Source organism: Lepidochelys kempii, chromosome 2 (genome assembly GCF_965140285.1).
Source record: "Lepidochelys kempii isolate rLepKem1 chromosome 2, rLepKem1.hap1, whole genome shotgun sequence".
Classification (NCBI taxonomy): domain Eukaryota; kingdom Metazoa; phylum Chordata; order Testudines; family Cheloniidae; genus Lepidochelys; species Lepidochelys kempii.
This window is the reverse complement of record NC_136381.1, coordinates 77,206,966-77,229,249: the sequence shown is the minus strand read 5'-3', so window position 1 is coordinate 77,229,249 and position 22,284 is coordinate 77,206,966. Positions and strand designations below refer to the sequence as shown.

Here is a 22,284-nt window from a genome sequence, read left to right as displayed (position 1 = left end):
TGGATAATGGCGGGATTTAGCCCAGGAGGGAAAATAACTGAAAGTATTAATCATTTTCCAAATAAAATAAACAAAATGTAAAATTATACAAAAGTTCTGAATAGAGATTGTGATCCATTAATCTTCTTTAGCTGTCACTTAGCAACAGAATCACAAATTAAGGTCAGCAAACCAGGAATTCTTTCTGGTGGGGTGGAGGGTGATTGGTCCTTCAAGTGATTGCTGAATGCCCTTTGCTGCTAAGGCTGACTTGAAAAATACTGGAGTGTATGCGCAAATTCATGATAAAATTCGCTGTACAGCTAATACAGTATTACACAGTGCAGCTCCCGATATAGAAAGCGAGTTCAAAAATTGATGCTGATTTACACAATTACAGTGCTCTTACTTATACCGTGCTGCTATAATTTCCAATTATGTGCCACACTGTGCTTTTTAGCACAGACCCAACAAGCGGCAGTGCAAAGCTGCATTACCCCAGCAGGAGCACTGGAAGGCCAAGGCCTCTCTGAGCAACTTGGTTACAGTACATCGTGGTAGCATGCCAACTCACAGCCTGTCCTTAGGAAGCTGTCCTGTACGCACCCTGCATGGTGCTGACTAGTGTGAAGGGGGTGTACACAGACCATGGCCCTGCCTCCTCACCACTACTTTTGGGGTGTCTTGTGCCTGAAAAGAAGTTAGCAAAAAGCAGACCCTGGTTTCAGGGTCTGCAATGGTGGGCAGCCCATGCATGGTGAGGAAAAAGGGGTCTAAAGCTCCTTGTGACACTGCCATTTATTCACAACAAATGCACCACCCACAACCAACCTTATATTCATAGAATCACAGGACTGGAAGGGACCTCAAGAGGTCATCTAGTCCAGTCCCCTGCACTCATGGCAGGACTAAGTATTATCTAAACCATCTCTGACAGGTGTTTGTCGAACCTCCTCTTAAAAATCTCCAATGACAAAAATTCCACACCCACCCTAGGCAATTTATTCCAGTGTTTAACTACCCTGACAGGAAGTTTTTCCTAATGTCCAGCTTAAACCACCCTTGCTGCAATTTAAACCCATTGCTTCTTGTCCTATCCTCAGATGTTAAGGAGATCAATTTTTCTCCTTCCTCCTTGTAACAACATTTTATGTACTTGAAAACTGTTATCATGTCCACTCTCCGTCTTCTCTTCTCCCTACTAAACAAACCCAATTTTTTCAATCTTCCCTCATTGGTCATGTTTTCTGGATCTTTAATAATTTTTGTTGCTCTTCTCTGGATTTTCTCCAATTTGTCCACATCTTTCCTGAAATGTGGCACCCAGAACTGGAGACAATACTCCAGTTGAGGCCTAATCAGTGCAGAGTAGACTGGAAGAATTACTTCTTGTGTCTTGCTCACAACACTCCTCCTAATACATCCCAGAATGATGTTTGCTTTTTTTGCAACATTGTTGCACTGTTGACTCATATTTAGCTTGTGATCCACTAAGATCCCCAGATCCCTTTCCACAGTACTCCTTCCTAGGCAGTCATTTCCCAAGTGGAGTACATTGCATTTGTCTAGATTGAATTTCATCCTATTTACTTCAGACCATTTCTCCAGTTTGTCCAGATCATTTTGAATTTTAACCCTATCCTCCAAAGCACTTACAACCCCTCCCAGCTTGGTATTGTCTGCAAACGTTATAAGTGTGCTCTCTATGCCATTATCTAAATCACTGATGAAGATATTGAACAGAACTGGACCCCGAAGCAATCCCTTTGGGACCCCACTCGTTATGCCCTTCTAGCTTGACAGTGAACCACTAATATCTACTGTCTGGGAACTGTTTTCAACCAGTTATACACCCACCTTATAGTAGCTCCATCTAGGTTGTATTTCCCTAGTCTGCTTATGAGAAGGTCATATGAGACAGTATAAAAAGCCTTACTAAAGTCAGGATACACCATATCAGCCGCTTCTCCCCCATCCCCCAAGGCTTGTTACTCAAAAAAGAAGGACAGAGGGGTTATGTGGCCCTGTGGCCTGCCAGAAGGCCACTATTTCAATTCCCAGCTGTGATAGCTGTGTCCCTTCAGTAGTCAGGTGGAGGTGGTAGAGACTTGGACGTCTCTGCCATTGACTGAAAATAGGGTAACCTATGAGCTCCTCCATCTTTGTTATGGTGGGAAGGGGGAATCCAATGATATAGCACAGACCGAATGTGTGGCAGTTGTTATTGATCACATCGCCTGCAATTGTGGTCTTTACTCAGGAGCAAAGTGTCATATGAGTGTGACTCTGTCCTTCAGCCCATGCTGTTGAATGCAAAGTCAGTGACCAGTGAAGTGATCACCATGATGTGAATAAGGATGAAGGTCCTCACTTTGCATGCATAACAGAGAACTGACTGGATGCTGCTGTAGGCCAATTATTTGCCCAGCTCATACCAGCTGGAGTACGCTGTTCAGCATGATCTAAGAGAGGGCCAAGGAGGTAGGGTGGCTGTGCTGTTTGCGTCTGTCTTAAAAATAACAGGAGGCCTGCTGCTTCAGTACTGAATCTGAGAATGCGTACCCACATGGCAGGAGAGTTCCAATATTTATTTTGCAAAACTACTCAGCCAACCCAATCAGGAATGGCACCTTTCTGTGCTAGGTGCTGTACAAACACACAAAGATATGGTATATTCTTCCTGAAAAACTAAAAGCAGCAGTAAGCACTCTGTACATGCAAGTGTTTTTATGTCTATATCATGTAGAACTATTATGGAAGCACACGGTTCTATAGTTAGGGCTGCGTTGAATTATGCACTTAAAGCAGGGTATATATTTTTGCTGTGGCGTCGAATGAATTTTTCCCCCCTAGAAAACACCACACTGAACTATTCAGGAAATCTCCACTCCTATAACCCTTGAGCATGTTTCTGATACATGCAGTAGAATCCAGTCTTCCAACAGTTGAGAAGCTGGGTAATGGGTTGATGAGCACAGAAGGTTTATTAAAATATAGCTCTTTCGCTGCCAATTAAAGTGGCAATTTGTGATTGCAATTATGTGCCCAGCTCCAGGCAGGCAGCCCTTTGCCCAGAATGCATGGAGGTGGAGGGTTTGTCTGTAGGTGGAAAAAATATTGTTGGCCTCATTTTCACAGTCACAACACTATCCTAAGCCACAATTACCAGTTAAGCTCCTGCTAGTTCTGTTCATTTTGCTCAGGGCTTTTCAAAAAATGATATTTGTCCCAGTTAGCACAAAACTAGCTTGCTTTCCCTCATTTGCAGGGAACAACATGAGTTGCGAAGTCTAGGAGTCCTAAGCAGGGGGCTTGGCCCCTGCATTTTCTACCTGTACGGAAAGAGTTTGGGATGTTGCTGCTGAAATGTTTCACTGCTGGGAGTCAATTATTGACCGAGTAAGCCCCTGGCTTTCGCCGCCTCTGTTTTGTCAAAGCCTGATGGCATTTCAGTGGAAGCTTTTGGTTCAGTTGCTCTAGACTAAGAATTGTGGCTGCTCAACCATATACTTTGCAACTACTCACTTTGTCATCTCCTGCTACGTGCTGTGTCTCTGCAGGGTCTGAGGTCTTGTTCCAAGCTTCTCTACCACACTGAACACTGGGCAGACACCAGAAACAGAAAGAGAAAAATCCTGAAGATTTTATTGACTTCTAAATCAAGATACATTCAAACACGTGCAGACCCCTTTGCTTTGCATGCGTGAGCAAGGTTTTTCTCAAGCTGACATTTATGTGCATGTACAAATACACGTATCTGTGTGGACCCAGCAAATTCAGTTAATGAATTTGGGGCCTGATCCAAAATCCACTGAAGTCAATGGTCAGGTCCTTGTATCTATTGGAAATGGTGTATATGAGACAGAATGCTTAGCACAGCATTTCCTAAAAATCCTTGGCCAGAAGCTGGCATTGGGGCAATTAATAAAAAGAGAAAGACAAAGATGTGTGACCACATTCTTCACAAGTGCGTATATACACATGACCCATAATTACTAAACTGTATGACAGTAACTGTATTGATTGGGGATGGGTGACAGAAAATGGAAACCAGTTAATTCAAACAATGTTCTTGATAGCTGAAATCTTACTGTATAGGAGTTGAGACACGGTACTTACAAATGCAGAGGTGAGACAGAGTTCCAGAAACCTGTGGCCAGGAGTAATGAGGCAATTATTGAAACAAGACAGACAATGGTCTGTGATGTATCATCACAGCTCAAAGTGAGCAGTGAGCAAACACAGATATAGCTTTACTAAATGACTGATATTCATTTATAAACGTCCGACATGATACTCCACTAAAACATACCCCTGGTGTGCAGCTCCTGAGCAAGATGATACCTCAGACACATGGAAGCCATCTCAATGCAGCAGCCTCTTAGGGAGGATGACCATTCAAACAGGTTCTCTACCTTGACAAGAGTGGGGATGGGCCCTACCTCATCTTGCAGGAAGTGATAATCTCCCCAAGTGTAAGGCCTCATCTTCATTTACCCAATCTGGATTCCCTCCCAGAAGACAAGATCCAAGGTAAGCTCACCTGAATGTGTTGAGCCCAAAATACCTGCAGTACATTAATTCCATGATTATGACAGGCCACACTATCCAAGAATACATGCAAGAATTGTCACGGACATGCACAAGGAAGTCACCTAGAATACTGAGGACTCCAGTGCTACTCCCAACAAAAATAAGTTGAGACAGGAATCTAGAGGAATAGCAGGTTTGGGGCAGGGGGCATCTGTAGACTAATAACTCCCAAATGTCTTTTATTGCCCGGACTCTCAGGCCAAGACGACACACTGAGATGACTCCAAATAGTAACATATAATGTACCGAACCCACTCAAATGAGAGGTATAAATTTCATTTCATAGATTCATAGATTCTAAGGCCAGGAGGGACCATTCTGATCATCGAGTCTGACGTCTTGTATAACACGGACACAGAATTTTCTCAAAATCATTCCTTTCTAACTAGGACATATAGATCATCTTTTTTTAAAATAATCCAATCTTGATTTAAAAATTACAATTTTTCGACAGCATGTTTTATGCAAGGTAGAAGAAACTTCCAGGCAAATTACAATGCTGGAACTGAGTGATAGGGAGGAAAAAGGTATTTCCACATGTCTATTTGTATTAGGTACCTGGGATCATTTGACTAAGCATTTAACAATCTTAAACAGCAAGATACTGAGCAAAGTGCACATCTGTGATAGCTGACACAGGATTCACAGCAAACATATGCACAGCCTAAAAAGGTCATAATCTGGCCCTATAGACTTGAGTTAATGATAATAGTGGCTAGGGATAGGTTATTCAGTGACAACACCACCAATAGAAGTAAAGGTCATATTAGATAATATAATTAGATCAAAATCAAACCAATTAAACATATCTCAATGAAAATATGCTACCTTTTCTGCAGTTTCTGAAACATTTTGTTCTTTTTATAAAGCAGTGTCCCACAGTGTCCCTTTCAAGTTTCTATCTTGCACCCGGTGAAATCTGTGAGTTCTGGTTTTTCTTCCCTGAAGAAAAACTTTCCATCATGTTGAAGGATTTTATATCACCCACTACTACAGCAAGTAGCACAAAATAACTTCATAACTCAAACCCTCTATTCATCATGCTAAGAAAATTTGATCTTTAAAAATACTGATCTTCTTGACAGCACCAGCTGATTCTCAGTAATATGGAGAGGTTAAGAGAGATATCATCTCTGGCTCTGTGTGATTCAATTCACATTGTGTATCAAATGATTTGGAGGTTGTTGTTTTTTTGGCAATCATTTGTCTAGGCTGATGGATTAGCCTCTTGGCTTGAATCTGTATTAAAGTAAAAGAAGAGAAGTTTTGTTCTAGTGGGATTGCAGGAACTGTGCAGGCAGCTAACGAAATAACATCTTTCAGAAACTATTGTGCTCGTTTGCCCAGTGACCTCGGAGTTTAAACTCTTCAAAGTGAGAGCTTATGCAGATGAATTGGTACCAAGTGAATTCATAAATTACAAAAGCATTACAGCAAAAATTCACTATTTGGATGTTCCTTTTATAGGGTTTGGGTTCCATCCCAGAAACTTATAGACATGAGTAAATAATTTGACTTTGACTTTGTGCTTGTTAAAGAAAATACAACTTAAATGTTTTAATTAGTTCTCAGAGTAGCAGCTGTGTTAGTCTGTATTTGCAAAAAGAAATTAATTAGTTTTCTTAATTAGTTCTAAATCCTTCTGGTAGCACTTTTAACCTTCTGTCTTTTACAAGCTCACTTAATACACAAGATAAATATGTCTTTATTAACTACATGCAAGCCACAAGTAGTATTTCCCTCCCCCTCTCTCAATCAAAATATTAACTTAAGAAAAATGTCTGAATGATAATTAAAATTGTAAGTACATTTATGCTCATTAACCCAGAGCTAAGTGTCCCATAGCCAATTAGCAGTTACATATTTAAAGCACTGTGCAAATATTAATCCTCGACACCCCTCAAAGGAAGGAAAGTAATATCCCCAGTTATACAGATGTGGTAACTGTGGCACAGATGTTAAAAGCCAATCCAACAACCACTGAAGTCAATGGAAACACTCTCATTAACTCCACTGGACACTGGATCAGGTTCTCACTGATTTGCCAAAGGCCACATAGCAAGTCAGTGTCAAAGCTGTATTGAGAACACAAGAGCTCTTGACACCCAGTGCCAATGTTCATTCTTCCAGATTTCAAGGGAACTAAAGTGTCCATCTTCCCCACCCTCCCTTAAAGGTGTAGGCATACTAGTTTGAGAACCTACGGTTTACTTATCTCCCAAATACACTTCACTGTGATGTTATTCCATGGTAACAAAATAGAATCCAGCCATGCCTTTCAGAATAGATAAATGATTAAAATTTTTATAAAGCCTACAAATTCATGACCTCTTTGGGAAACTCATTGTGGAAAGTTATTCAGATTTCCGCATCAGAAATTCTAATGTCTGTTTTCCATCAAATATTAGATAATCAAGCATACCATCAGAAGGTTACAGTTTTGTAGTTGCCAAAGTCACATGTTCAAATACAGTAATTGTAGTGGTCAGTCCTATCAATTATTCATGTAACAGTACTTGGTTTCCTAATTAAATACAAAATAGATATAAATACAACAGAAAACAAGGTTACTAGTGAAAGATAAGAGTGTGCATATGTGTGTGTGTGTGTATGTGAGAGAGTGAGAGAGAGAGGTGTATAGTATAGCGTCTGGAAAAGAGCTTTGAAGTAAACAAGAGAATTAACAGGACATGTTTATTCTTGACCTGAATTCTGTAATGCTTCCAAATAGGTAGCATGCTTTCTTTAAAAATATGTATTAATTGTAACTAGCAGCTGGTGAACTTCAAACAATCTGGCATTCAGCTAAGCCCTAAAGGGTTGGCATATTTGAGGATTATCCACGTTTCCATAACCACCTCCTTCTGTGCCCAACCTAGTCTCTTGCTGAGCCAGCCAGAACCCCCTACCTTTACCTAAGTCTCCTGATTCCAAACAGACCTCTTTTGTCCAGTGCTCCAGTTCCAACAGGCCCCTAGCCACTTATTTTCTGTTCCCTGATCCTTTCTATACCTTTTACCTTCAGTGGAGGGACAGCCCTTGTCTGGCAATGCCTGCAGTGGGCTATGGTCATTCTATTTAAATTTCATATGCTCCAAGGTTCCCCAGGAGAGAAGAGCCCCAGAGTTCATTACCTTCCTACTGATTCCCAAGATGCCCTAGGACTCACAGAATTGAAGACATAATTCAGACCATCTTAAAAAAATCGAAAGGAAAGAGGAGAGATTGGTTTGATATTTCAGCTGAGAGGCAGAGTATTTCCCTATCTCTGTATCCATCCCTACTGACAGCCCTGCCAAAAGGACAATGTTATTTTGAATGCAAATAAAGTATGTAATACTAGATGCTGAAATATGCTATTCCTATAGATAATTTTGTGAAGCTGAAATCTTGCAAAGAAGTCAAGAAAGTCTGCTTCTTCCAAATTCAGTGTCCAACCACAGAGAAATGTCACGTGAAGCTAAAAGAAATACTCCAGAGGTTGCCAATATTATGGCCACGGTGACATTTTGCTGAAAATGGGATCATTTCCTATTTTATCCATTAACATTCCTTTGGAGAGTCTTAAGAGATAATGGCAAAACGCTGCTTGCAGATCCACAGGACAGATTTCTGATTCCCTTCCATGCGCAGAAAATCCACTGCTGGATGTGAAGGAAAGATTTGCCACGTCAATCTGGCAGCAGAAGTTTTGATTGCAAGATGTGAGTAACTCCCACTGGCATGCAAGGAAACTGAGTCTGAGTCTCAACTGCTGTACACCTTGTGTGGTCATTTCTAAATGTGCAAAGTGGGTGTAGAATGCTGCCCATTGCAATTTTTATGGGTGGGGATTGTGTCTGCTTCAATGTCTGCACAGCATTCAGCACCCAGGGGCCCTTCTAGGTCTCTGTAATATGTTTTTTTAAGTCAACAATAACTTTGCACATGTGTAAATGACTACACAAGAGAGTGGAAAAATTAGACCAGTGGTATCACTTTGTCCTTTAAAACTTCTCTCTAAAGGCTTGATCATGATACAGTTCAAGTCAATGGCAAAACTCCCACCACCCTAATGATGCAGGATCAAGTCCTAAAAGCTAAATGTACTTCCTCCTCGAAATTTATGCCTCCTTTTTAGAGAGATTTTGAGAATGATGAAGAACTATACTACTTGCTTTTTCAGTTAAGATAGAAACCGCTCGGCCATGCCAAGACAAAAAGCAAACAGTGACAGGTGCACAGATAAAACGAAAATCATTTGTTATTATCATTGTTGTTTGCCATGTCTTGTATGAGTTAAGTTCACAAAGATATGCCATTAAATAACTAGGGGTGAAATCCTGGTCCCATTAAAGTCAATGGGAACTTTGCCATTGCCTTCAATGGGACCAAGATTTCACCATAGTATTTTTTGTGTATTGTGCAGCGTTTTATCATATTCCACCGATACTGTGTCATGAAAGGAAATATCACTCTGATTGGACAGCTGGTCCCCAAAAACTTTACATGAAAAAGGAAACATGCATGGGAGTAGACAAGGAATAAGACTGAACATATGAGGAATTCTCCCGCTATAAGTCAGCAAGGGAACTAGGGCCTGCTATAACCAGTTACACAGCCAGAGAAAAACAAATGACTTGCATTATTTTACATGGGGTATTCTAACAGCCTCATCTCCCCAGGCAAGGTTCATGTTTGTGTGGGTTACTTAACCTCTTAGCTCCAATGATCCTGCAGTCCTTCCACATGCAAAAATCCCATTGACTTCAGTGGCAGTTCCATGTATGGAATGACTGCAGGATTGGATTGTTTACTAAGTAAATAATCAGAATCAGCAGGTTTGAAGTCATATGGGCATCAGATAAGCAGCCTGTTCTGTGGTAGGCTTGGGTATAAAATCCCAAATCCCATCAGCTTCTAGCTGCTGGCAAAGAGGCTCACTACCAGCAAACAGAATGGCCTTTCATTCTGTGCTTCTCGTTTTCTTCGCTGGACTGGTATTTCTGTCTGAAGCTGCACCATTGGTAAGTATTTTGGTATTGAAGGGGGAATTTAAATGATTGCAAATAGTGTAACCTCTCTGAATACAGGCACACACATCTATTTTATATTGTGTGCATTACTAGCCTAAAACCAATGCCTGCAGCCATTGCCATGCTACAATGGTCTGGTACTGCCATTTTTCTCATGCATTTCCTTCAAAATTTACAGCAATTAAAATAAAGTCAATTTTTCAATTCAGCCAGCTATTATTTCAATGGTCTTGGGACTCATTTGCTTCAGTGAGGTCCTGTGGTTAAGGTAAGGAGCTGGGATCTAGAAGATTTGGGCTCTATTCCTGGTTCTGACAGTGAAGTTAGGCAAGTCCCTTTGATTCAATTTCTATATCTGTAAAATGGGGATAATTTTACTTTCCTCACAAGGATGTTGTGAGGCTTAATTGTTTACTCCTTATAAAACACTGCAAGATCCTCAGATGGGAGATTCTATTGAAGTATTACTGAGAATTAAACACAGTATAGCAAAGTTGGAGGAGCCAATTTCCTCCCAGCCTAAGGGATATTTCTAAGGCAATGATGCTGTTTATCAGAAGCAGAGGCTGAAGTGACTGGCCTGAACAGATACTCATTCATTATTTTCTTGTCCTTTTCTGACTGCATTTAAAGATACATCCTTAATTAGCATGTGGTTTTCCAGAGCTATTTATTGCCTTAAACTATATCTACATATTAATTCTGCAGGCTTTCCCTGACGTAGTACAATGTACCCAATCTAAGATTATTCTGGCAAGAGAAATACCTGTTTGTGAACTATACTGTGTTTAAAATACTACTTTGCTTGGAATGTGCCCTCATGTGGATGTTAAACGCTGCAAGTGTGGCTTTTCTGCTCTTTTGAAGAAGATTTCTAATGGGCATGTTCAAAATCACTATATAATTTGCTGCACTACAAAACCTTTTCTGCTTTCTCAAGGTTTCCCATGGGTCTGTTGATTCCAAGTGCCCTCTGATGGTGAAAGTTCTGGATGCAGTTAGAGGAAGTCCAGCTGCCAATGTAGCAGTTAAAGTGTTTAAAAAGGCTGTGGGTGGAAACTGGCAGGACTTCGCTACCGGGTAAGTTCTGTTGTGCTATGAAACTTTCAAGATGTCTTGAAGAACAAAGCGAGATATAAAGGTGATTCTGACTGGAAGATCAACTTATTTAGTAGTTTGTCCCTCTTACTTTGTAAAAAAGCATAGGGGGCCTGATCCGAAGCCCATTGAGTTCAGTGGGATTAGGCCCATGGTGAGAATATATATTAGTATGGAGAATTGCTTCAAGTTGTTCATCTTACCCTAGCAAGGGAATATTTTAAAATTTTCTCTAGTTTTCCAAAAGGTGCTGCTGTACCTATGGTTAAAAAAACCCAGCAACCTGTGCACCCAACTTTCTATATAATTCAGGGTAGCCATCTTGATATGTAGTAGGTCCAGAGCTTTATTTGTAGAGAGGAATCCAGGCTCTAAACTTTGTTAGAAAGCCCTAAACATGCGCACAAGAAATGCCCTTTCCTACTGCTTTCACTTACACCAGTGTAAGTCAGGAGAAACTCCTTGGACAACATTACACTGGAGTAACCAAGAGCAGAAGAGGGTCCACAATATTTGTTTGTGGTTCTATTTATGGCACTTACATTGCACATATTAGTGTGGAATCTGAGCAGCTCACAACTTTTAATGTATTTATCCTCAAAACACCCGTCTGAAGTTGGGAAGCATTATTATTCCAATTTTACAGATAGGGAACTGAGACACAGAGAGATTAAGTGACTAGCCCAAGGGCAGACAAGAAGCGGGGAACTGAAGCCAGGTCTCCCAAATGAGCACCCTAGCCAACAGATCTTCTTTAATATCTTTTACTAAAGATTTTGAGACACTATTTACTTCTGTCTGCAGCACTGAGACCTTTGTTTGCCTCTGTCTCTAGGTATTTCACAAACAAACCCTGTCTGTATTATACAACATAGCTGAACAGAACTGAAGAAACTTCCTAGAGCTAATCTAGGAACATTCAGAAGGACTTTATGGATTTAAAGAGCGAAATCCTGTATAAAACTTAACATTTTTGCCAAGCTTCTTATGCAGGATGATGGGATAAGTCTACAGTACACTTTTCTGCCATCATTAGGAAAACTATATTATTTTAAAAATATGTGAGAGGAGTTTTTAATGCATACATAATGTGATTATATGCAACCCACAGAGGAACAAGATAAATACTACATTCCCTTAACTGTGTGATATAACAGTTTAGACTGCAACATTGCTCTTAATTGCCATTTGGGGATATATCCTGCAGCTTTTATGAGCCAGTAGCTTCCACTGAAGTCAAGGGAAACTACAGGTGTTCAGTACCTCTGAAAATCAAGTCACTCTTTTTTAGGCATCTAAATATGAATTTAGGAGACTGACTTTAGACACACCAAATTTGGAAAATTTTGCCTGGGAGATCAAGAGGAAGAATTATACTCTAGTGTTTTTGTAGACAGTTCACTACACTGTATTCCTTCCTGAATGCCATGGTGTTAATTCTTCCCTGGATGTGTGGCTAAGGCCGTGCTACTTTCAAACACACCACTTGTTTGTTCAGCTGACAAATTTTGAGACATAGGATTTTATAACCGGTGGGCTTGCAGTACTGCTAGGTTATTTTGTACTTTAAACAAATCTATGTTTACAAGGTTTACAATACCTAACCTGAGCCACAAGACCTGGTTAATAGTGATTCTAGACCAGGGGTTGTCAGACTTACTGAGCCTCTGAGCCGCATCCGACAATCTTCAGAAGTTCAAGAGCTGGAGCACGCTTGCCAGGAGCTGGGGCTTCAGCCCCCCCAGGAGGTGCCTGGCAGGGTTCGATGCTTCAGCCCCACTCCTGCTGAAGCCCCAAGCCCCAATAGGTGCACCCCACAGGGCTGAAGCCCCAAGATGCTCCTCCGTGCTGAGCAGAAGCCCCTACCCCACCACCCCACTGAAAGGCAGAGATCCTGAGCTCCCCGCAAGTCTGGTAGGTGGAGAATGGGAGTGGGGTGGGGGTGGGGTTCCACGAGCTGCACTTAAATGGTAAAAGAGACACATGTGGCTTGCGAGTCATAGTTTGGCCACCCCGTTGTAGACCTTAAGTATAAAATCTACTTAAAAACAAGTGTGCCAAAGTTGCAAATATTTTGCGTAATTCAGAAAGTAAAAGAGTAATTTGACCAATGCCAAGAAGTGGAGAATTTGGAACTTGGTGTTGCTCAACATTGTTAGGTTGGCCCCTGCTCTGCTATTACATTGATTCAGAATGGGGTTTTTAACTGTTGTCCCAAGAATACAGGACTTTAGCAGACAGTAACAACAAAATTACTAATAGGTTGCCTGTCATATTTATTTCGATAGAGGAATTAGGAGAACCTGGAGAGCCTCTGACAGTGAGAGACTCACAGGAATGGATTTTTTCTATATTAGTGTCCCATTTACTCCGGCTTTCCCTGGGACAAACTTTCATCTTGTTTGCCTGCCGAGTAACTTAAAATCAAACTAATGCCTGTGTCCTTGTTCCTCTACTTTAGAGTAGATGAACGAAATGTAACTGTCAGTTCAATTTAGGGTACCATTACAGTGAGATGAAAAGGAAACTGGTGGCTAGAGAACTTGTTAGACAGCACCAGTCACAAGCAAACGATGCATTTCTCCTCTACTTTGTGTTAAGGATGCATAGCTGTGTGGCTGCCTCGGCTTGTGATTTAGTGAACGCACCAATAAATGTGCCTGCCCAAACCGTTGTCAGTCAAGAAACAGAAGCAGAGTCAATGTTTATATCTCCTTCAACGCAATAGAGGTACTTTTGCTATTAGTGTCACCTAATTGGCAAACCTCCCATTGAGAACTTGTTTATGACGACTGCCATGTCACTGTGGTCTGCAGGATATAGAGGTCTCCAGATCTATATCTTTCTGCTTACAGAACACCATCAGAGCTCTGCAAGACCTAACATAACCTACACAAGCTGTTTCCCTCATGCTGCTGGGAGTTTCCAGTTTGCAACACTCTAAAACCTACCCCCAAGTACCCTGGTGAATTAATTACCACAAAAACCACTAGGGGCTAAATTCACAAAAGGGACGTAGGCATTGCAATGCCGAGCATTACAGATCCTAACTTTAGGTGCACAGGCTCTCTATACAATACATGGGGAGAGTTAGGCAGCTAAGGATGGGATTCACAGAAGCCAGCACCCTGATCTGATCTGTATACTCTAGCTAACAGGTAATGCCAAGAAAAGTGGCATGGCCTAAATCCTGCCCCACCTAAGCTCAGGTCAGAGGGAGGCCCTAGCTATGCCTGGGATTCATAGCTGTGAACCCCTCTCCTGGAATTAGGAGCCTAAGCCAAGTCAATGGTTTTTAAAGAAAAAAAATGAGGATGACAAGATAGCCCCTAATAATCGTTTTGGACCAGGGACAAGAGCACTCACCTAAGATGTGGTTCCCCACTCATTGTGATACGGAGCAGGGATTTGAACTTGCCTTAACCACTGGGCTATAGAATATTCTGGCATGGAGCTCTCTCAGTCTCTCCTATTGAAGCTGTTCCACTGTGTATAACTAATTCAATAGTCATTGGAGCCAGGGCACTGGAATCTGGCTCTCCCGCATCCTGAGTGCCCTAACAAGTGGGTCTAGTCAGCCATTCTCACTCTCTCTAGCCTAACGACTATTTAATTATTCCCTATTAAGACACATTTCTTTGTTTAACATTAAGACACCTGCTGTAAAAGTAGTCTTCCTCTCCAGGGTGAAAGTTTTAATGCCGTATCTCTCAGGTCATTCTTTAAAGTCAGCATGACCCTAAATGGCCAATCATTTAGTTTATCCAAAGTTAAAATTTAGATTTTCTAACAAAGATCTTTAATAACCATAATTCATTTTATTGATCATTTTGAATTTACTGCAGCTTTTAAAACTAAAGTTAAAAAAACCTCTTTGGATTATTTGACCAATTTTGATCATCTTAATAATTGTAAAGCATTCTACAGCATCCCTGTGGAAGATCCTACCATATAAATGCATGTTGCTGCTGAAATTTGTGTGAAAATTTTTAATAAACTCTAATGATTTCCTCTCAAAAATATGAGTGAGTCAAAATCAAAAGTTTCCCCAGAAAATATTGATTAATTTTTTCAATTATCCGGTTGGAAGAATCGAGCCCAAGAGTGTCATTTTGAATCACCATTTCCAGATGAAAATGTCATTGATCAGGTCACATTGTTTCAGTCAAAAATGTCAATTTTTGTTTGTTTTGACATTTGGGGAATTTTGCAAGTCACACAAATTTTCAAGATTTTTGGCTTTACATTCCAACACTCCAATTAGGAATAGAAATTAACTTTGAAATGTCAAAATTTCCCCTGGGATGAAAATTTTGTTTTCTGAACTGCTCTAGTTGTAATGTCCTGAAAAGATTCCCTCTTGTATTCATGACCAAAACTTTGGACTATTAGAGAGAAACTCTACAAATATTCAAGACTATGTTTTAAACAAGACCCAGTGCATGATGGCAGGCAAATTTGGGAATATGTTATTACCTCACAGACCTTCTGAATATCTGGATACAATCAATAGATACCTCTATTAGGAAGTATTGTTTTTATTGGTGTATTATGCTCTGGCCATGGCACTTACAGTGTATATAGGGGGAGGTGCCCTTCTCAGGATATGTCCCTATAATACTACATTCTGTTTCTTAATACCACATCTTAGTGTATTAAAAAAAGCATCTTGAATTTGGATTAGCAGTATTTAAAAGGCAGGAGGAGAATTAGAATACAACAAGTGACTTCATTAAGAAGCTTAATTCAAACTGAGTTTAACTGAAAGTATGCAAGGAAAACTAATTCCAGCTGAGTTCTGAGGAAGAAGTATGGTCTAGTTATTCAGGGGATTAGGAGTTAGGTAACTATTTTAACCCTTCACTCGAGTGTCTTTGACTGAGTCACTTGTACTCTCTGTGCCCTCATGCTTCTGCAAATATAGCGCCTTTGCCAAAATTAGTTCTTTTGTGGGTTAGGGTTTGAATTTTGAAAATGAGCTATTGCATATGCATAGTTTATGTCACAAATTTTAGTCCAAAGCACTATTTCATTCTGTGGAATACGGTTCAAAACAATAGGATGCCTGTAAACATTTGAGGGCAAAGTTTAATTTCAGTACAGCACACATCCCATGAAGAGGATAAATTACATTGATTTCGAAGGTACTTTACACCGAGCAAATTACATAAACCCCAAGACAGCAGGAGCATAGGCAATAAAAAACTTTCAGTCACCATGCACAGCTTTATAATGAAATTAACAATGTAATTGGAACAGGATTTTGAGCTCTACTACCTACTGTTTTACCTTCATCCATAAAAGAGAGTAACGCCCTTGAAACAACTCCCTGCATTCCTTATGTGCTAAGTGCAAATGCCTCCTTTTCACTCTCCTTCCTTCCATACCTAATACACACAATTAAAACATTTTTCTAAAGAAATTCAGACACATCTGTTCTTCATTAAGGAGATTTCTGGAACAACATGGGGAACAAGAAGTTACAAAGTACCCTAAAGGAATCTTAATCTTCAGAAACTCAATGTGAATATACAATTAAGACAAAAATTGTTTAATATTCAGTTATGCTTAATCAGGTAGCCAAGCTGGAGGTCCAGCCCTTGTGTTTCTGCACTGTCAAGCATGCAAGTGAATAATATGTCCCAATGAAGATGGTGGACATATCATTTGAGATAGTCAAACTAAATGCAAAACCTGTCCATGGGTTTTTCTCTGTTAGGCAGAACCTGTTGAACTAAAAATATACGTCCGTTTCACACTCACAGAGGTTTTGTTTACAATCTGTTAATTGAGGCCTTGAGGAATTATACCACTACAATGATTATTGTTAATAAATAATAATAATAATAAATGCTGCTATGTCAGGGAACCTGGCTACAGCTCAGCAGTCTCCTAATCTGGTTTCAAAATTGCTCCGGTTTGTTGCACAGACTGGTCTAGCTCTAGTCTGGTAATGAAATATGGTTCTGGTCCAGACCACAATGAACACTGGAACCAGACTTGTAACCAGACCAGCGGACAACCAGGTTGTAACCAGACTTCCTCTTTGATTATATTTGTGTTATAAACATTGCAATCATGGGGTGTGATTGCAACTCATGTGGTCATACCCTTAGACAAAGAATTGCTGTTTTCTATTGGTGCAACAGAAACATTTTTTTTTTAATTCAATCCTTAATTTGAAAGTGTTGTCTCCTCTATCACATGGCTGAGGAAGGCCCACATGCCATGTTTTTGCCTCTTCAGCAGATGGAGAGCCAAGAGTGGAAGGAGAGGCTTATTATAAACACAATCTACACTCAGACTTATTACAACTCTCCTTTTGCAGGGCCTAATTTAGGGCAAACTTCTGCATCATTGAAATCCCCTGGGAGTTTTGCTATTGACTCTTACGAGCATAACATCAAGCCCCTAAGGATTTTTTTCTGGTACTACTAACATACACTTGGCTGTAGGACTAGGAGCAGCTTGCTTGCTGCAAAATTCCCTGAAGTTCTAGAATGGTGGAAATGCCACTAGATGTATACTCAAGGTGGGATTTTCAAAAGAAACTCAGCATTGGTCTAATTCTGCTCCCACTGAAGGTGAGGGCTTTTGAAAATCCCACCCTCAGAAAACTACATTATTTGTAAGTAAACACTATACTCAGCTGCTCTTCCCAAAGATTGTAATAATCATAATTTTAATGATTTAAGTAAGACATTAGCAACCAAACCAGTATAGCAAAAGGCACTGAACTTTGAGAGGTAAAATACCTGTGATTTCATCTAGCTTATCTCTGGTCAGCGCTGGCTTGTTCGCTATTTTCATGGATATTCTAGACAATTTATTGGCAATATGTTAATTTTGCTTTTGAGTTCATGACTGTCATGTGTCATTAACTCTTTGGTATCTGCAACACACACTTGAACCATAGTATTCAAGCTCATATAACATACTTCCGAAAGCTACTGTTGCCTTGCCTTCTCTTTCCCTTCGATTAGCTGCATTAGCCTCTTGTACTGTATCCTCCTTCTGTTGCTACTACGCCAGTGATCTTTGTATCCAACACCCCTGGAATGTTTTAGTCCCAAATCCAGCTTCTGCTGGATCGGGCCTAAACTAGAAATAGAGTCACATTGAAAAGCCTAAATGGGGATTTCATCTTCTCTCAAGTTCTGGGTTGTTTACATCTGACATATTGATTCTGTATGTTATAAAAATACGGCCTAACTGCAAAATTCAATTTGGATTGAACTTTTCAGTGGTTGTTCTGATGAGAGATTTTGGCTTATGCTCAATTGTTAGCTTAAACTGAAACATGGCTAGAATACATAGGATAGCATGATTAAATAATTTGCACGCTCAAAACTCATAGTTGCCTACAACAGACTTCTTCAGAATCTGATCCTCTCCCTTTTGCAAGTGAAAATACCAATGAGCATTCACCAATTACTCTTTGTTTTTTAGTTCACTGAATTTTAACCAACAAGGTGCAATTTATAAAAAATTAATAAATGAAATAAATTAACCTTTTCGAGTCAGTTTATTCTAGATACAGTTTATTCCCACTGGACCAAATTGTGGCCCCCCGAGGGAGGTTCTACATCAACTTCAAAGGAACTAGACTTTTCTCTTTACTTTGTAATTAGAGTAAATCCTCCTTCACTGAGACTATTTTGCATTATTGCAATTCATTTTGGTACAAAAACTTACAAGTAAAATGAAGGGTGTGTGTGGAAAGAAGAAGAAAGTGGAAACAATACAACTGATTTCTTCTCTGGTCATCATTAAGGTCCTTCTTTGTCTATCCCTCTCTTCCACCTCCCACTCTGTGTTATCAGTCTAGATATCCCTTCTCACAGGTGGCTATAAAACTGGTGAGTCCTATTAGCTTTTCAGACTTCAGGCCCATTCTTTCCTCAAACAACATCAGGCAATTATACAAGATTGTGAAGTTATTTCATTCATAAATATTTCAAGAGGAAAAGGCAAAAAAACCCCAAAAACCCTCATGTAGAAAATGGAAAGTAGTTTTGGAAATAAAAACAGGGAAGAGGAGCAGGGAGCTAGAAACCAGCTACGTTACCATTTGAACAACAATTTTAGTTCAAAAAGATCTAATTGTTTATACTGGCTAGATCCCATCACAACTACCCATTCTTTTCCACTTTTCTGTTTTAGCCACCTGTTGTATTTTATCACAAAGCTAGCTGGTGAACTCTTTGAGCCAGGGATTCTCTTCATTACTCATTTATACAGCATCTAGCATAATGGGTCTCTGATCCTCAGTTGTCCCTGTACAAACTGTAATTCAAATTAACAATACTCAAATAGAGATTTTATTATCATGCGACCATAAGAAAATACTTTCAGGGTCATGTAAAAATGCTTCAGTAGGCACATTTAAAATGTTTAGCCTCGTATGCTTACAACAATTAGTCAACAGATCTTTTCCCCCCAAAAGTCTTCCTCCTTCTATACCTTTATCGTGGCAACCAGCATGCCTCCTGTCATCATGACTGTCCTTTTTCTAGGCTTCTAATTTTCAGTTCCAGGGCACTGAATTTTCAGTTCCAGGGCATTTAATGCAAGTTAAACACCAGATTAAAATCGGCCTTAGCCATTGTCATGTTGTAACAGCAGCAGTGGCAAGCTTTCTGCAGCCCAGGCTTGATTTGTGATGTAGATGGCTGAGCTGGTAGCAAGGATAGGCTCTGTGATGCTGGGAAGTATACGCTGCACAGAAGATAGGGAATTATTTCAGATGAAGAGAACCATTCAGTGGGGTCCGAAGAACATGGCTTCACATCTGTGCTACTTAACATTCCACACTGTCTACTGCCGTTATACACCTGACTGTCAAGATAAAGTATTTATGTGGCTATTTATCATCACAGGAAAACCACAGAATTTGGGGAGATCCATGAGCTCACAACAGATGAACAATTTGTAGAAGGCGTATACAGGATTGAGTTTGACACCAGCTCTTACTGGAAGGGACTTGGCCTTTCTCCATTCCATGAATATGCTGATGTGAGTATTCATGAATATACCTTGTATCTTACATATTGAGCAGAGGAGCTACTTAACCAAAAAAAGTACATATTCCTGTAATGCACAAAGAGTAGCATTATGCATTGCAGTGTTTCACCATATCATACAGCATCACATGAACAAAAACTGCAATACATACAACTGGAACCAAAGAGTTCCTCTGTAAGTTAATGGGCCAAATTCCCTGCTAGTGTAAATGGGCAAAATTCCACTGAAGTTAATGGAGTTGTGCCCATTCAGCCTAATAGAGAATGTGACCCAAATTGGTGCTTTATTCAAAAACATTAAAGATTTTAAATGTTCTGCAATATGGAAATGCAAAATGGAAATCTTTGCTGGGATGGATGCAAGGCTTTGGAGCCCCGTAATGAATGGCATCAACAGAACATAAATTGGAAAAGGTCTCTATTTACAGCAGAGGCATTTCCTTGGTTTGAACAGCAACTCCAGTTTCAGTAATCTGGAAATCACTGAAATCTCTTCAATTTGATGCGTAGCCACAGAAAGTCAGACATATTATCCAGTATTTTTTGCCTTCACATCATTTGCTAGTAAAGTTCACAGTGCATTTTCCCCCAGATCACTTCTAAAATATGTGACAGAGAAAACTGCAGCAAACAACATCTAGGAATAAATAAGAGAAAGGAAAAAATAGACAAGGCTTTTTGATGCTATTCTATCCAACTTTCCAGAAGAATTGAGGTGTAATTGTGACTTATGTTTTCCTTTTGGTTGACTGCTCAGCACTTCTATTTATTTTTTAAATATTCTAGAATGTTTATATAATGCTTCCAGGGAATTTGTGGCTTGCCATTGAGTTCTATTCAAATTTCCTAAAAGATTGACTCAGCTATTCTGAGAACATCTACAATACATTTTAGATTGCATTTTAAATCACAAATTTGTTTTATGTTGCTAAGGTCTGAGCCTGCAAGGTACCGAGCACACTTCCATTGTCTTCTGAGAGCACCACCCAGGATTGAGGGGTAAGGGCCTAATCCAAAGCCCAGTGAAGTCAATGAGATTTTTTCCACTGACTTCAATGAGCTTTGGATTAGGCCTTGAATCCACTAGTAGAGATTTAGATTTGTCTAAAGGCATTAGTCTGTTAGAATATCTTGCATCTACTTTATTAGATTTGTATAATTAATGAAAGATAAAACCTATAACTGAAAGAAATCAGCCAAATACTACTCCAGGGAAGACTATATGCTAAATCTAACACTGAGATAGTTTTAGAGCATATCTGTTGTGCTTCAAGCTTACAAGTATTTTCTTTTCCAGGTGGTTTTTACTGCTAATGATTCCGGTCATCGTCATTACACCATTGCTGCTCTCCTCAGTCCCTTCTCTTATTCAACTACTGCTGTAGTCAGTAACCCACAGGAATAAGTATACACTGAAATCATCCCAAAATATCCTCCATTGATAGAATTATCATAGGTTTTTAGGAGGAGGTTATTTCCTATAACTAATGGCATGCCTTTTTGCTACAGTAGTCATCATTTTGTAACCTGGCTAAAAACTCAGGCAAGTCAATAAACGTTTAAAGAAGAAACCGTTGTGATTTTCTCAGTGATGTTTTACTTTGTTCAGAAGGGAGATGTCTGTGCTAAAATGCAAAAGAAACTATGTAAAAAAAAACAACCCCAACACTGGCCACTCAGAACACATCACCCTTGACTTAGTACAGTAATCAGTAACTGGGCCCTGCCCTACACTATTAGAAAATAGATCAATTCATTGTCTTATTCTGTGTTTGAAAGAAGTTAAATTTTGCATGGTATGCAGTGACTATCAAGAGCTATAGTCGCCTGTCAGCATACATGCTTAAATCCCAGAGATAGCTGAACTAATTCTAATGAAATAATAGTCATATTTATTTATTATTTGTATCATGGCAATGACATGGGACCAACTGACAATGGGGCCCCACTGTGCTAAGTGTTATACAAACACAGAAAAGACAATCACAGCATTAAAGCACTTATAATCTCAACAAAAAAGAGATGATGACACGTAAGGGGATACAGCATGCAAGCAAATTGAACAGAGTGATGGTTTTTAGAAGAACATAAGAACGGCCATACTGGGTCAGATCAAAGGTCCATCTAGCCCAGTATCCTGTTTTCTGGCAGTGGCCAATGCCAGGTGCCCCAAGGGAATGAACAGAACAGGTAATCATCAAGTGATCCATTCCCTGTCACCCATTCCCAGCTTCTGACAAACAGAGGCTAGGGACACCATCCCTGCCCATTCTGGCTAATAGCCATTGATGGAACTCTTAGGCAAAAAGATTCTTTTCTCCAAGAATCAGGCAAGCACAGACAATACTGAAGGGGGTTTATTCACGCTACCAGGAAGACTGACAAGCAGCTTCAAAAATATGGTGCCATAGTGGCCAGTTATATACATTCTCTTATCAATTCATTTACATTTATCTGTACATATAGAGACAGACATTGTTACAACCCTGAACAAAAATAAAAATAAGAACAGTATGTGCATATAGAGGTCATCCTACTTGCATCAAACATTTATGGCTACCTTGCAGGGGAAGGAG

At 39.9% G+C, this 22,284-nt stretch overlaps 1 protein-coding gene across 1 annotated transcript; it reads left to right on the top strand.

The window, feature by feature from the left end:
- Nucleotides 1-9,464: 9,464 nt before the first annotated feature.
- LOC140905925 (transthyretin) lies at nt 9,465-21,279 on the top strand. The gene is made up of 4 exons (XM_073329420.2): nt 9,465-9,578; nt 10,528-10,667; nt 19,565-19,700; nt 21,006-21,279. Exons 1-4 carry the CDS (start codon nt 9,510-9,512, stop codon nt 21,111-21,113), a joined length of 453 nt encoding a protein of 150 aa, XP_073185521.1. The 5' UTR covers nt 9,465-9,509; the 3' UTR covers nt 21,114-21,279.
- Nucleotides 21,280-22,284: the final 1,005 nt, after the last annotated feature.

Coding starts and splice junctions, on each gene's coding strand:
- LOC140905925 (XM_073329420.2), top strand. CDS start 9,510: ATGGCCTTTCATTCTGTGCTTCTCGTTTTCTTCGCTGGACTGGTATTT. Junction 9,579..10,527: donor TGTCTGAAGCTGCACCATTG/GTAAGTATTTTG, acceptor TGCTTTCTCAAG/GTTTCCCATGGGTCTGTTGA. Junction 19,701..21,005: donor CATTCCATGAATATGCTGAT/GTGAGTATTCAT, acceptor TTTCTTTTCCAG/GTGGTTTTTACTGCTAATGA.